Below are 11,818 nucleotides of genomic sequence, written 5' to 3'. Positions count from 1 at the left end.
TAAGTATACATACAGTAAAATCCAGAAGTCCTAAAACGGTTAATTATCTCAGAAAGTATTGATTTATTGGAAAAATGTTTTAAAATTGTAGAGTTTAAAAAAATTTTTACTGATTAGTTTGACTTTGAGTAGCGTCGCCAAGATTAGGTTATACTGATTTTTTTTTTAATAGACCATCCTATTTTTTAATCCAAAATGTAATAACTAATGTCAAGAATTTTTCGAAACACTTGACAATAAAGTTCATTTTCATTAACGAGGAAACTATACGAAGTGTTAAATTCTGATTTTAATAAAAACTTTGTATAGGATACATAAAAAAATAAATTTAGAAAATGTTAGTTGCGATGGAAAAATGGTTTAAAGGAATAAAATCTTATGTAACGTGGATTTTAGTTTTTTTGTTGTATCTTAAAAATTATTCGAGATATCAAAAAATGTTTTATACAAAACTTTTACAATAAAATTATCTCTGTTTATCGATATCGATAAACAATTTTTGCATTAAATATTTTTGCATTAAAAATTCATTTTTATGTAAAAACGAAAATAAGAAAAACAATCTCCAATGGCCTTAATCTTGACAAATATTATCCATGGCGTAACAACATTCAAGAAGTTTTAATCATCGGACATTTCGGATAATGCTCACTCTAATGATGATGGTACTGTAATTTTCAAATCTTATAATTCGAAAAGTACTTAATGAAAATGAATGAACTTTATTGTAATATTTTGAAAAGTTCTTGGCACCAGCTAAAAAATAAAGCATTTCATTTAAAAAAAATCGATGTGACCTTGATCTGGATATTGGCAACGCCACTCAAGATCAAACTAATAAAATCAGTAAATAGATTTTTTGAACCTTTCAATTTTATCTGAAACATTTTTCCAATAAGCCAATACTTTCTGAGATAATTAGCTAGTTTCGGGATTTTTAGACCTAAGTATATAGCTGCATTTCGATTTCATTACTAATATTGAAAATTTATAGCGCGTGTATTATAGATTTTCGGTATTGATAGTGAATATCGAAACGTAGCTATAATATGATCGTAATTATAAAATATATTGCACGGAAAACATACCAACAGGTTGCTTAGTTTTATAGCCATGCTGTTGCTTATTAAATTTTGAAAACAAATTCTCTGTGATTGTTCTCTTTGTCAGAAGAGCTGTCATTTGCGCCGCAGCTTTTTCTTCAAAATCTCTCTGATTATCTTGATTGTGTCTTACATTTAAATTCCCACTCCAACATCTACCATTCCTAAAAGGAACATAAAAATTATATATAAATATTTTGTGTTATAAAGATACTTACTATTTCAACAACACGATTTGTTACTTGTGACTACTTTGATGCTTTGCTTTAGCCATCGACTTTAATATGCCTAACGTATTGGATTCTTCACTGTAATATGATTCGTCATCTACACTGCTGTCCTCGTACACGGTCCCGCCGTCGTCTTCATCGTCTTCTTCGTCTGTAATCGAGGAAGTAGGAGACGAAATATCCGTGGTTACGGAAATTCGCCGATAAATCTTCTGTACAGACTTTTGCGAATCCTGTATTTGAAGTAATCGACGAAGTCCCGAACCTCCCCAAATTTTTCCTGTTTTGTGAATTTTTTCTGCATTATAGAATTTGATCCTGCATATATAGAAAAGAAAGCGTTAAATTGACAATTTACCGAGCAAACCAAGTTTTGGTCTCTGTGGCACAAGCTCGATTCCATTCCACCACATCGTATCCTTACACACTAATTTGCCTGGACGAAGAGACGGATCGCGTGTTACTAGCCGTGTAATTTTTTCTGGGAAAAAAAGCTGGGGTGCTTCCAAAATTATCACTTCTCTATGTGCTGTCAAGATATTTAACATATTTAATTCTTTCTCGCCCTTTATATCTGGTACATGTTCCTAAAAAAAAAAGAACTCTATATAGAAATCTTTATATAAATCTTTATATAAACTATATTTTCATTATATTTTTATATGTATATTATAAACAGTATATTATATATATCATAAACAGTAAATTCATTTTTATAACGCAATTATGAAGACACATAACATTGATACTAACTTTGTATCTACATCCACTTTGATGATTCGATAAAACTTCAAATCTATAAGCAGATTGACTACAACACGGATATCTTCCCAATGGGAAGGGCATAGGTTTCTGTTGCTCGTTTATGAAGAATTGTGCAGATTCCGGATGATAGCAGCACCAACCGATCTGATGTATTGGAAAGTATATATTGCATTGTTGACAGAACACAAAATGACAGTCTCCCCACAATCTCCAATATACTTTGCGCCAAGAGCGCAATTCCGATCGCAAGGAAACGACATAATCATTCAATGTCCAAGTCAAATCTCTGCAAAGTTATTTATTTTTTATTTCTTAAATTTTTCATGCATATAATAATGCTTATATATAAAAATATGTGTCGTGTACCTGACATGTTTGCTATGAACAGTTCCCTTATTATCAATTTTCATTGCACTTGGAATGCAAGGCACAAAATCGGAAATCGATTGTATAACATTCTTGCCGCACTTTCCACATCTAAACATCATAGCCAATGAACCATAGTGTCCCTTTTTATTATCTGGAATGGTCTCCATTAGAGAAGTGATTAACTTACAGAACAAACGACTCTGAATTTTATCTTTTTTATCTTTTAGCATTTCAACATCTTCATTAGTAAATAATTCAGCCAATCTATTTGTAAACATCAATAAAAAAAGAAAATTTTAAATTAATAATTTATTACAAATTAGATGTAATATATCATGTAAAATACAATCAAAACTATAACAATAATAAAATGCATGCCTTGTAAGAAGATTATCATCTAGACATGTTAAAATTGTTGATGTTTTTAAGATATCCGACATATTGTCGTGACAATACTGCAAACAATTTTCCAAAAGCGGTTCCATTTGTAAAAAGCAAGCGGACACCATAATTGGAATGACATTATTCGCCTCTAAAACTGGCCATTCTGACTTTTTTATGATATCCTTCTTCACCCATCTCATCAACCAATCGAAAATAACTACATCACAATGGACCGATATGTCTATCTCGTCGAGTTTCTGTCCTGCTGTAACATCAGCGAAATAACACATTTTTTGTATAAGAAGTTTTTGTGGACATCGAAAATTTTTTCTGATATTTTTATCTTCATCACAAACATGGATTTCCACTTCATTCCTATAATGCATTATAAAAAAATAATATCAATTATATTATTAAACATGGACAATTAATCCAGTTATTAAAAATACTTTTAACTTTATGTTGCAAGATGTTTGAAAATGTAATTGCAATTAAAAGATACTTACTCCAATGATTTCTTGTTTGTCTTATTTTTTTCCTTGTCTCTTTCTTTATGAATTGAGGTTTTATTTTCAATTACATTATTCAAAGAAGAACTTTTCTTAACATCCGCAACAACAGTGGACTTTTTAATAATAGGTTGCGATAGGGCAGATTTTGGCAGCATGTATGGCAAAACAGAGTCTAATAATCCTTCGTGCAAAATATCTCTTAGATTTTCCTTCATGACTTTCGCCAAATCACATTCATTCTCTTCCAAATGTTCTTTAGTCTGTAATACTTTTCCCTTTCCATTTTGGACTTGACTATCTGATGACTGATTTGTTTCTTTAATAGTATCTTCTGTCTCTAAACATTTATTAGAAGAATTTTCTACACTGGTAGATTCCTTCGCAGAACTGTTATTATTACATGTGTTAGAAATATTGCTATTACAAGATGTCACAGAAGAAGACTGTGAACTTATCATGCTTTCTGATGTACATGAATTTGATTCCTTATTACTTGTTTGTGCCAGGTTGTATATTAATGTTTGTATAGGATCATTATTCTCATTTTGTTGTTCGTCAGTACTAAGATGGCAGTTATCATTGGTTGCTTTACTATCCTCATGTGTTTCTAGGTCTAAATTAATTTTGGCTAATTCATGCCAGTCGATCTCGCTGTTAGCACTCAATATCTTAGCCAGACCTTCGCAATTATCATTAACTTGATACGCAGTTCTCATAAATTCGAAAAATGCTCCAATTGTTAATTTAGAGTGCTTGTCTTCCTGGAGGTTTCGTAATATCTCCGCTAAATTCAAAGTTCTCATTATTACTATCCATAAATTTTTAAATCGTGATCATGACACAACTCAACCCATTCTAGTGCAGTTATCGCTTGGCTTATTGCTGAGCTTTTCTATTTGGTACACAATTATTAATCAAAAACTTAGCAGCAAAAATTGTGCTAACGGCATTAGATGGGGATACAGAGAAATCATCAAAATACTTCAAAATAAAGGTGCAGCATCCAGTATCTAACTTCGGTGCGATCTAGCATACCAGTAAGTGTACATATACCTTCGTTACTCGTCGAGACACATGCTTTTAATATTGTACTTGCGCTTAAAGCGATATTGTCATGATCATTTTTTTGTGGTTCCATATTTTTAGGAGATGCAAGTCAATTTTATCCTACAGGTTACTTATGCATCAACGCAAAATTTCACGTCAATATACCTTTGACTTACAATTATAATGCACAAATTATAACAAAAATTTTAATACAAGATCGAAGAGTTTAGATAATTATGAAATATTGTGTACTCAGTATCACAAATCATTAGAAGAATGCTTTCACTCTTCATATCCCAATAAGTCTGGACAAATCTCCTATTTGAATCTCGATCAGCTGACTGTGTTCCAAAACTTATAAAAAAAAGATATCTTCAATTTTTGTTAGAATTTCGTTCTAAAACACATCAAAAAAAGATCGTAATTCTGTTTCAAAAACATGGCCCATAAATACTAATATGGAGTAAATCTATTGTTTCCATATGTTATGATTCCTGCTTTAACTCATGGCATGTTAACCTAAAAAATTATCGCATTGAATTGAGACAAATGAATCGTTAATTTAATAATAATAATACATTAGTAATATCTATACCAACTCAACTTAAAAACTCAACTTAAAACTAATAGATATTCGTTTGGAAATTAATTAATTGGTAAGAAGTTTGACAACAGTTTATAGTTATAAATTTTTCAATTTTTATACAATATTTTTGTACAATATTTTTCTTTTTCTTTTGTGTAATTATTTATTAAAAATTTATATTTTTTTATAATTACATATTTATAATATTCTATGTATTTTTTTTACAGATCTAAGATATTTGGAATTTTATTTCTCATTTATATTTATATATGTAATATTTAACATTTAATTAAAAATGGTTCAAGCGAGTGAAAGCGATATTTTGACTATAGGCGGAGTTCTAAATGACTCTGCCAGGCCTCTGAAAGAGAGATTCCGCGCTCTATTCACTCTGAAGAATATTGGTGGTGCAATGGCAATAGATCAGATCCATGCATGCTTCAAAGATCCGTCAGCATTGTTGAAACATGAGCTTGCATACTGTCTAGGTCAAATGCGAGATTCTGCAGCCATTAATATTTTAACAAGTGTCCTGGAAGATCTGTCACAGGAGCCGATGGTACGTCACGAAGCTGGTATGTGTTTGGCATGCACAAATTTCATCCAAGCTTCAATAATCTATTCAAAAAGAAAAATTAAAGGAAAATAAAGAATCTGTTTATTAAAATTTTTAAGAGAGTAAAGTCTCACTGTAAAAAGTAAAATCTTACTCTTAAAAAGTTAAAAACTCTTTTTCAAAAACAATTCTTTTTTCTTATCTTAATTATTTACTCTTTAGAGTCCACTCAAATTTTGAGAGTATTCATTCTTTGTGCTATTTTATATCTATATGCATTTTTTTTCACAGGAGAGGCACTGGGTGCTATCGGTGAGTCAAGGGTAATTCCTCTATTGGAAAAGTATCGCAAAGATCCTATACCTGAAGTAGCAGAGACATGTGAGTTGGCCTTAAATCGATTGAGGTGGTTAGAGTCTAACAGTAATGCAAAGAACTTACAAAAGAATTCATACTCTACTATTGATCCTGCACCACCGGCAGAAATAATAGACGTAAAAGTCTTGAGAGATATTTTGTTGGATGAAAGCAAGTCGTTGTTTGACAGATACAGAGCAATGTTCTCACTGAGAAATTTGGGTACCAGAGAGAGCATTCTAGCTCTTACTGAAGGTAATTATATTAATCTAAAAATATTAAATAAATACTAACTAATCGAGTTTTATTTTTTTATAAAGGTTTGAAAACCGGTAGTGCCCTATTCAAACACGAAATAGCGTTTGTACTAGGACAACTTCAAGACGAGACATCCGTGCCAGGATTGCAAGCATCATTGGAAAATACGGAGGAAAACGAGATGGTCAGGCATGAATGTGCGGAGGCTTTAGGTTCCATTGCCACTCCTGAATGCTACAAGATATTAAACAGATATCTCAATGATAGTAAAAGAGTTGTTCATGAGAGTTGCGTAATCGCCTTGGACATGTGCGACTATGAAAATAGTACGGAATTTCAGTATGCCGATACGTTGGTTAAACTTTCTACTGCGTGAAGAGTTTTATTTATATTGTGATTATTTCTTATATCGAATGAAAGAAGAGAAATATATAAACCTTTATCAAGTTAGCATTTTTAAAAATCAAAAATATAATCCATATCAAAATTACAATTTTCAATGAGAGTGTTAACTTGACAAAGGTAAATGTAAATTATTCCCCTTAATCATAGTACATTTTTATGCGAAGTTCGCGTGAAATTCTAATCAATTCTAATGGAAAGCTACAATAAATAAAGGTATTGTTACATTCCTTAAATCTTGAACATACGTTTTCATTTCTTGCCTAAATTTTCAATTTTACTCCAGTATATTTTTTACTATGAAAATAATAAGATGATATTTCATCAGTTTCAACTTTAAAGTAATGAAATTTAAGATAAGCATTTTTTTCCAGTGATTTGCTTACGATTACATTTGCTTTTTGAAAGTACAAACACAAATGTAAATATTCATATGTGCTGTTCAAAGACATAAATGTTATTGCGAGAAATAGATAAAACATCTACCTTATTAATGATGGATTTATAATTGTACATCGGTATTCATTAACTAGGAATTTTCGTAATGAACGTGATTAAGAACTTCGATATATTAAATCGATCATAAGGAAAGTATGTGTTTTGTCATAACATACAATAAGATGACTTCTCTTTCCAAGAAAATGGTAAAATCGGCAGATTGAATTGCGGTATTATATGCGGGTGTACCGCTAATAGCAAATGAGCTTGATAAGACTGGCGATATGAACCGAGTATTACAAGCGAAATCGATCAACCGTTGCCGCTCCACTCTGTTTCTGCATTCGTCGCTGAAACTTCGTTTATTCGAAATTCTTTCTCTAATCGCCCGGAAGCGTGTCCGCTGGGAATTCCCCGTGATGGAATTTCGAAATTATCCGTATTCAGTTTCATGAATATCGCGTGCCGTCTCGCACATTCATTGGCATACATTCGTTATAGCTTCTATCACTGCAAGTACAATCTTTCATACTTTCCGCAGTCAGCGAGATAAATTTTTTTTTTCGTTAATCGTTTCTTACAACGTCAGGATAACGTTTGGATCGATGAGAGGAGAATGGATCGTCGAGAGGAAAGATTTTTGATTCGCGAAAGAGGAGAAACTTTCCTTGAACTGAATAATGAAGCGATTAATCAGAGTCAGTAAAACAAGACTGACGCATTGTAAATATTAGACAAACGGATGTAGCTCGTCAAAGTTTCGACAACTAAACGCGAACAGGACTTATATACTTCACAAACGAATAATTAAGATATCCACGTGCAACGTTACTTTCAAACATATTCTTCAAAATAATCGCCGAAAAAGATTATTTCACGACTACATCTATTTTTCATTGATTAACACATCGTTAGAGTATTATTCTACGCACTACGGAATGGAAAACAATTTGCTGGAATGCAAAAAAACTCTTTATGACTCGTCCCTGTCTTCTCGCGCGAAGATACTTTTATGATGATTTATTTCTCTTGGTATCTTTGTCAAGGTACTCGCAACGCTACAGCTCGTTGTAAAGTATAAGACGATTCTCTTTCGCCAAAGTGAGAAGAGAGACGGACGGGGGTGGTCGATATTAACTGCGAAGCAGTTCCTTCCCCAATGGAGAACGCGGTGGCGAATAGTCACATGCCGGCCGCGGTCGAATGCAGACTCTCGCCCTCGCGTTCCATTACCACTTCACTTAAAGTAAGTTTATCGCCAATTAATTACAATAAACAATACATCAATAATTACAATAACTCGCCAAAATATGCCGACAACATTGCAATTGCATTTCTAAGCAACTAGAATGATTTTCTTATATTATCTTATTAGCAGAATTTTCTTAAATGCTTATCTTTATTTTCTTACTTTTGGTTGCATTTTCTAAACAACACATGCAATTTTTATTCAAATGCATTCTGTTTTTTATAAGGTTTCATGAAACAAAATTACGAGTAACTCCTATGAAGCTATATTTTCACAATTGCAATACTTTTGATTGAGAGACATTGACTAAGTGTTTTAAAATTTTGAATAAAATTTTGAATATATGTGTTTAATATTTCAAATTTTTGTGAAATGGGAGGTATTTTGATATTTTTAAAATATATTATATATCTTTTTAATAATATATCGCAAGTTGCGATATAACGTTAAATTCGTTTTTATATTATCTATAGATATTATCTATAGAAAGTATACTTTCTTTTCTCTCTTTTTCTTATTATTTTAAAAGTTATATGGAATATTTTTAAAGATATCCGATTTAAAATAATCTTGCAAATAATAATTTAGTTATGAATTAATCTATTAATAAACATTTCCTGAAAACTCTTATAGAAAAATAAAAGCAAAAAAAATTAACTTTTGTGAGATTAATTATAAATCTTAGAATTAATTATAAATCTTCCTTAACTTCTTTCTTTATTTTGAATTCTGTAATTAGAATAATTAATTAAGTAACATAAAAGTTAAACAATTATTTCCAGAATGAAAATAAAATGAAAATAACTAGTTACAATTCTTTGAATATCGAGCTTAAGATTAAAAAATTTTTTAACTTCGCTTGATAATCCTAATAAAATTCTGTGTTTACAAATTTTCTTAAATTTATCAAACAAACTATATAATAATCTTATTAATTAATATCAAGTACAGTGCTTCATTATCTTAGATTGTCCACTATTAAAGCTTTTAAAAAAAGCATGAGAATTTTAATTATTATCATACATATCTCAAGAAAATATATAAGGAGTACGCACGTTTTGCCCCGTATTATGCAATCGCGTTTCGTGTGTGCTACTTTTTTACACTGGGTTCATGTCGTGAAAGATTTAATGATAAATTTAGCGACTTCCCTCTCGCGAGGCGATTTTTCCTTAAAAGTAACGGTTTATCTACATAATATCGACGCAATTTTAATATTGTTCAAATACTTCTATCATCTTTCGATCATCAAATACGACGATCAGGATCAGACGGAGATATTTTTTATCTCCGTATAAAATGCGCGTATTGGGGATGTATATTATACATTCTTGGAAAAAAGACAAAGCGGAAAACGTGCACCACTTGACTGCGTTTTGATCGGTTTTTCTTATTTATGAGACAACGCGTTCGTGAATTATGCACTTTGTTTCGCAGTGATACCATTCACATCGCATGACAAACGTTACCTCTTTGACAGCGATAGCTGTCTTTGCAACGTCAATTGTGCATCATACATCCCGGAAGCAAAACAAACGTCAGTCATTCATCGTCGATTCCGAAGGAAGTCGTGACGGTGATGAGGAACTGTAGGATGATGGACATTTAGAAGAACTTGACTTTTTTCATTCGAGTAATATCGAATATAATATTAAAACAAGGCGCAATCAGATGCGAGTTGCATGTTTTTCAACTGGTGCGGCTTCTCTTGCTTCGGACGTCACAATCCAATATACTTATAAACACGATGAAGAAGTTTTAATATATTAAATTCTTGTCGCGCATCAGTGAAATAATAGATTTTATGTATTCGTGTGATTTTACGTTTCATCCTAATCTTTAAATTGCCAATAAAAACTCCGGTAATTTCACTACTGGAATTGCATATTCGCTACAATTTTTAAGGAACCTCGGCCTTAAATGTCGATCGTTAAATTGGCATACTTTTATGTCAGCACATCCGGTCTTTATAATCCTAGTTAAGTTAATAAACTTAGTAATAAGAATCGATTTATCTTCTCCTTGTATTATTATCGTTGCTATCATTATCGTTGCTATCATTATTACTATCAAACCCCTTTTTCTACCTTCGATAATTTTAAGAAACTACCTGCCAGTTTTTTTTGCAATTTATGTATAGGAAAATTTACGGAGGAGGAGCGCGAATTAATCTTAAAGTTCGAAGGTAAAAGCAAAAGGGTATATCAATTTCATATGACTTCATGCAATTTTACTTTAGCATAATAATCGCACATATATATGCCACTGGGACCATCGATGAATGGTGAGGAGCCAAATTTGCGGGAGATCATGACGGACAAACGGATGTACCCGAAGGACGAGACGTAGGGGGGTATGTCCGGCTGCTTGTCGTCATCTATGACAGGATCGACAGATGCGGGGCCACTGCAGCCCCAGGAAGAACCCGCTTCGCTTCCCGTTGCTCGACCATCGTCCTTGTCGGAGGACAACGGTTCGTCCGCACGGCGAGATAGTCGTCATCGTCATCAGTCACGACGTAAGATGATGTCCACTCCTCTGTCTGGGCAAGCAATACAATTGACACCTCTTTGGGAACACGTGGTACGTTCGAGATAAGAACATTTTATAATACTCTCTTTGTTCTTTGGGGTGGAAAATATCTAAAGAGTGAAAATTGAGCCAGTCTTGAAAAAGAGTGAAAAATATGGCCACTCTTGTTCAAAAAGGGATTTCACTCTTTTGAAGTGAAGAATCTCATTTCAAAAAAGTAAATCTCACTCTAAAAAGATTGAAACTCTTAAACAAGAATGACCGCATTTTCACTTTTTTTTCAAAATAGGCTAAATTTTCAGTCTCTTCGAGTGAGATTCCATTCTATAAAATTTAAAGAGAACAGTAAGAGCATAAGAGAATAAGAGAATAAGAGAGCAAGACAGTGAGCTGAATTTTACTGAAAAATGGAAGAACCCAGCTTAAAACTTTTAGTTGCGTCTCACTTTGAAGAAATGAAGAGTGAAATTTTAAGAGTAAAAGTTTAGTCTTTTCTCAAGACAGGCTAAATTTTTAATCTCTTCGATTGAAATTTTACTCGAGATTTAGAGAGTTTTACTCTATTGTTTATCCAATAGATAAATCACATAGTTTATCTGAAGATAGAACAACCCTTAGAGAGTATTCTTGCCACGTATTTCTATGTGTATGTTTTATCTTCTATTTTTCTTTTTTGAAAGCGAATAAATTTGACAAGCTGTTTGTCCTTGACCAGGTGCGTACGCGTAGGTTTCCGTCCGAAGTTGACACGCAGGCCACCTTCATCGAGATCTCCGAGAGACTTCGGGATCCGGAATGGGAGGTTCGCCAACACGCTCTGCGGGTGCTGATGGACGTTTTACCAACACTGAGTATCGATGTCGTTGACAAGGTCATGCAACCAGTGGTGCCGGAGCTGATCAATAATTTGGGACATCCAGCGCCGGCGGTTCGTAAGGGCGCTTTGGACACGCTGCGGGTCTATCTGGTTCATAGCCCCAACAGAGAAGACATGGTTCAAAACGTAAGCGTCTGTAACTTATTTTTTTTT

General features: G+C 32.7%; 3 protein-coding genes across 3 annotated transcripts; 1 reads left to right on the top strand and 2 right to left on the bottom strand.

Moving 5' to 3' along the window:
• Positions 1-933: 933 nt before the first annotated feature.
• LOC108684036 (uncharacterized protein KIAA1841 homolog) lies at positions 934-4,697 on the bottom strand. The gene is made up of 8 exons (XM_018189759.1): positions 4,417-4,697; positions 3,358-4,147; positions 2,846-3,226; positions 2,465-2,731; positions 2,087-2,384; positions 1,692-1,920; positions 1,346-1,613; positions 934-1,267 (listed from the first exon to the last, which is right to left on the bottom strand). Exons 1-8 carry the CDS (start codon positions 4,499-4,501, stop codon positions 1,060-1,062), a joined length of 2,526 nt encoding a protein of 841 aa, XP_018045248.1. The 5' UTR covers positions 4,502-4,697; the 3' UTR covers positions 934-1,059.
• A 576-nt stretch (positions 4,698-5,273) lies between these two features.
• LOC108684031 (deoxyhypusine hydroxylase) lies at positions 5,274-6,603 on the top strand. The gene is made up of 3 exons (XM_018189988.1): positions 5,274-5,571; positions 5,844-6,164; positions 6,230-6,603. The coding sequence occupies exons 1-3, from the start codon at positions 5,292-5,294 to the stop codon at positions 6,541-6,543; spliced, it is 915 nt and encodes a 304-aa protein (XP_018045477.1). The 5' UTR covers positions 5,274-5,291; the 3' UTR covers positions 6,544-6,603.
• Positions 6,604-10,633: 4,030 nt separating this feature from the next.
• Positions 10,634-11,811, bottom strand: LOC108685168. The gene is made up of 2 exons (XM_018189882.1): positions 11,512-11,811; positions 10,634-10,798 (listed from the first exon to the last, which is right to left on the bottom strand). The coding sequence occupies exons 1-2, from the start codon at positions 11,662-11,664 to the stop codon at positions 10,634-10,636; spliced, it is 318 nt and encodes a 105-aa protein (XP_018045371.1). The 5' UTR covers positions 11,665-11,811.
• Positions 11,812-11,818: the final 7 nt, after the last annotated feature.

The sequence above is a fragment of the Atta colombica genome, unplaced genomic scaffold (assembly GCF_001594045.1).
Source record: "Atta colombica isolate Treedump-2 unplaced genomic scaffold, Acol1.0 C817989, whole genome shotgun sequence".
Classification (NCBI taxonomy): Eukaryota; Metazoa; Arthropoda; class Insecta; order Hymenoptera; family Formicidae; genus Atta; species Atta colombica.
This window is presented reverse-complemented; position numbering and strand designations above follow the sequence as displayed.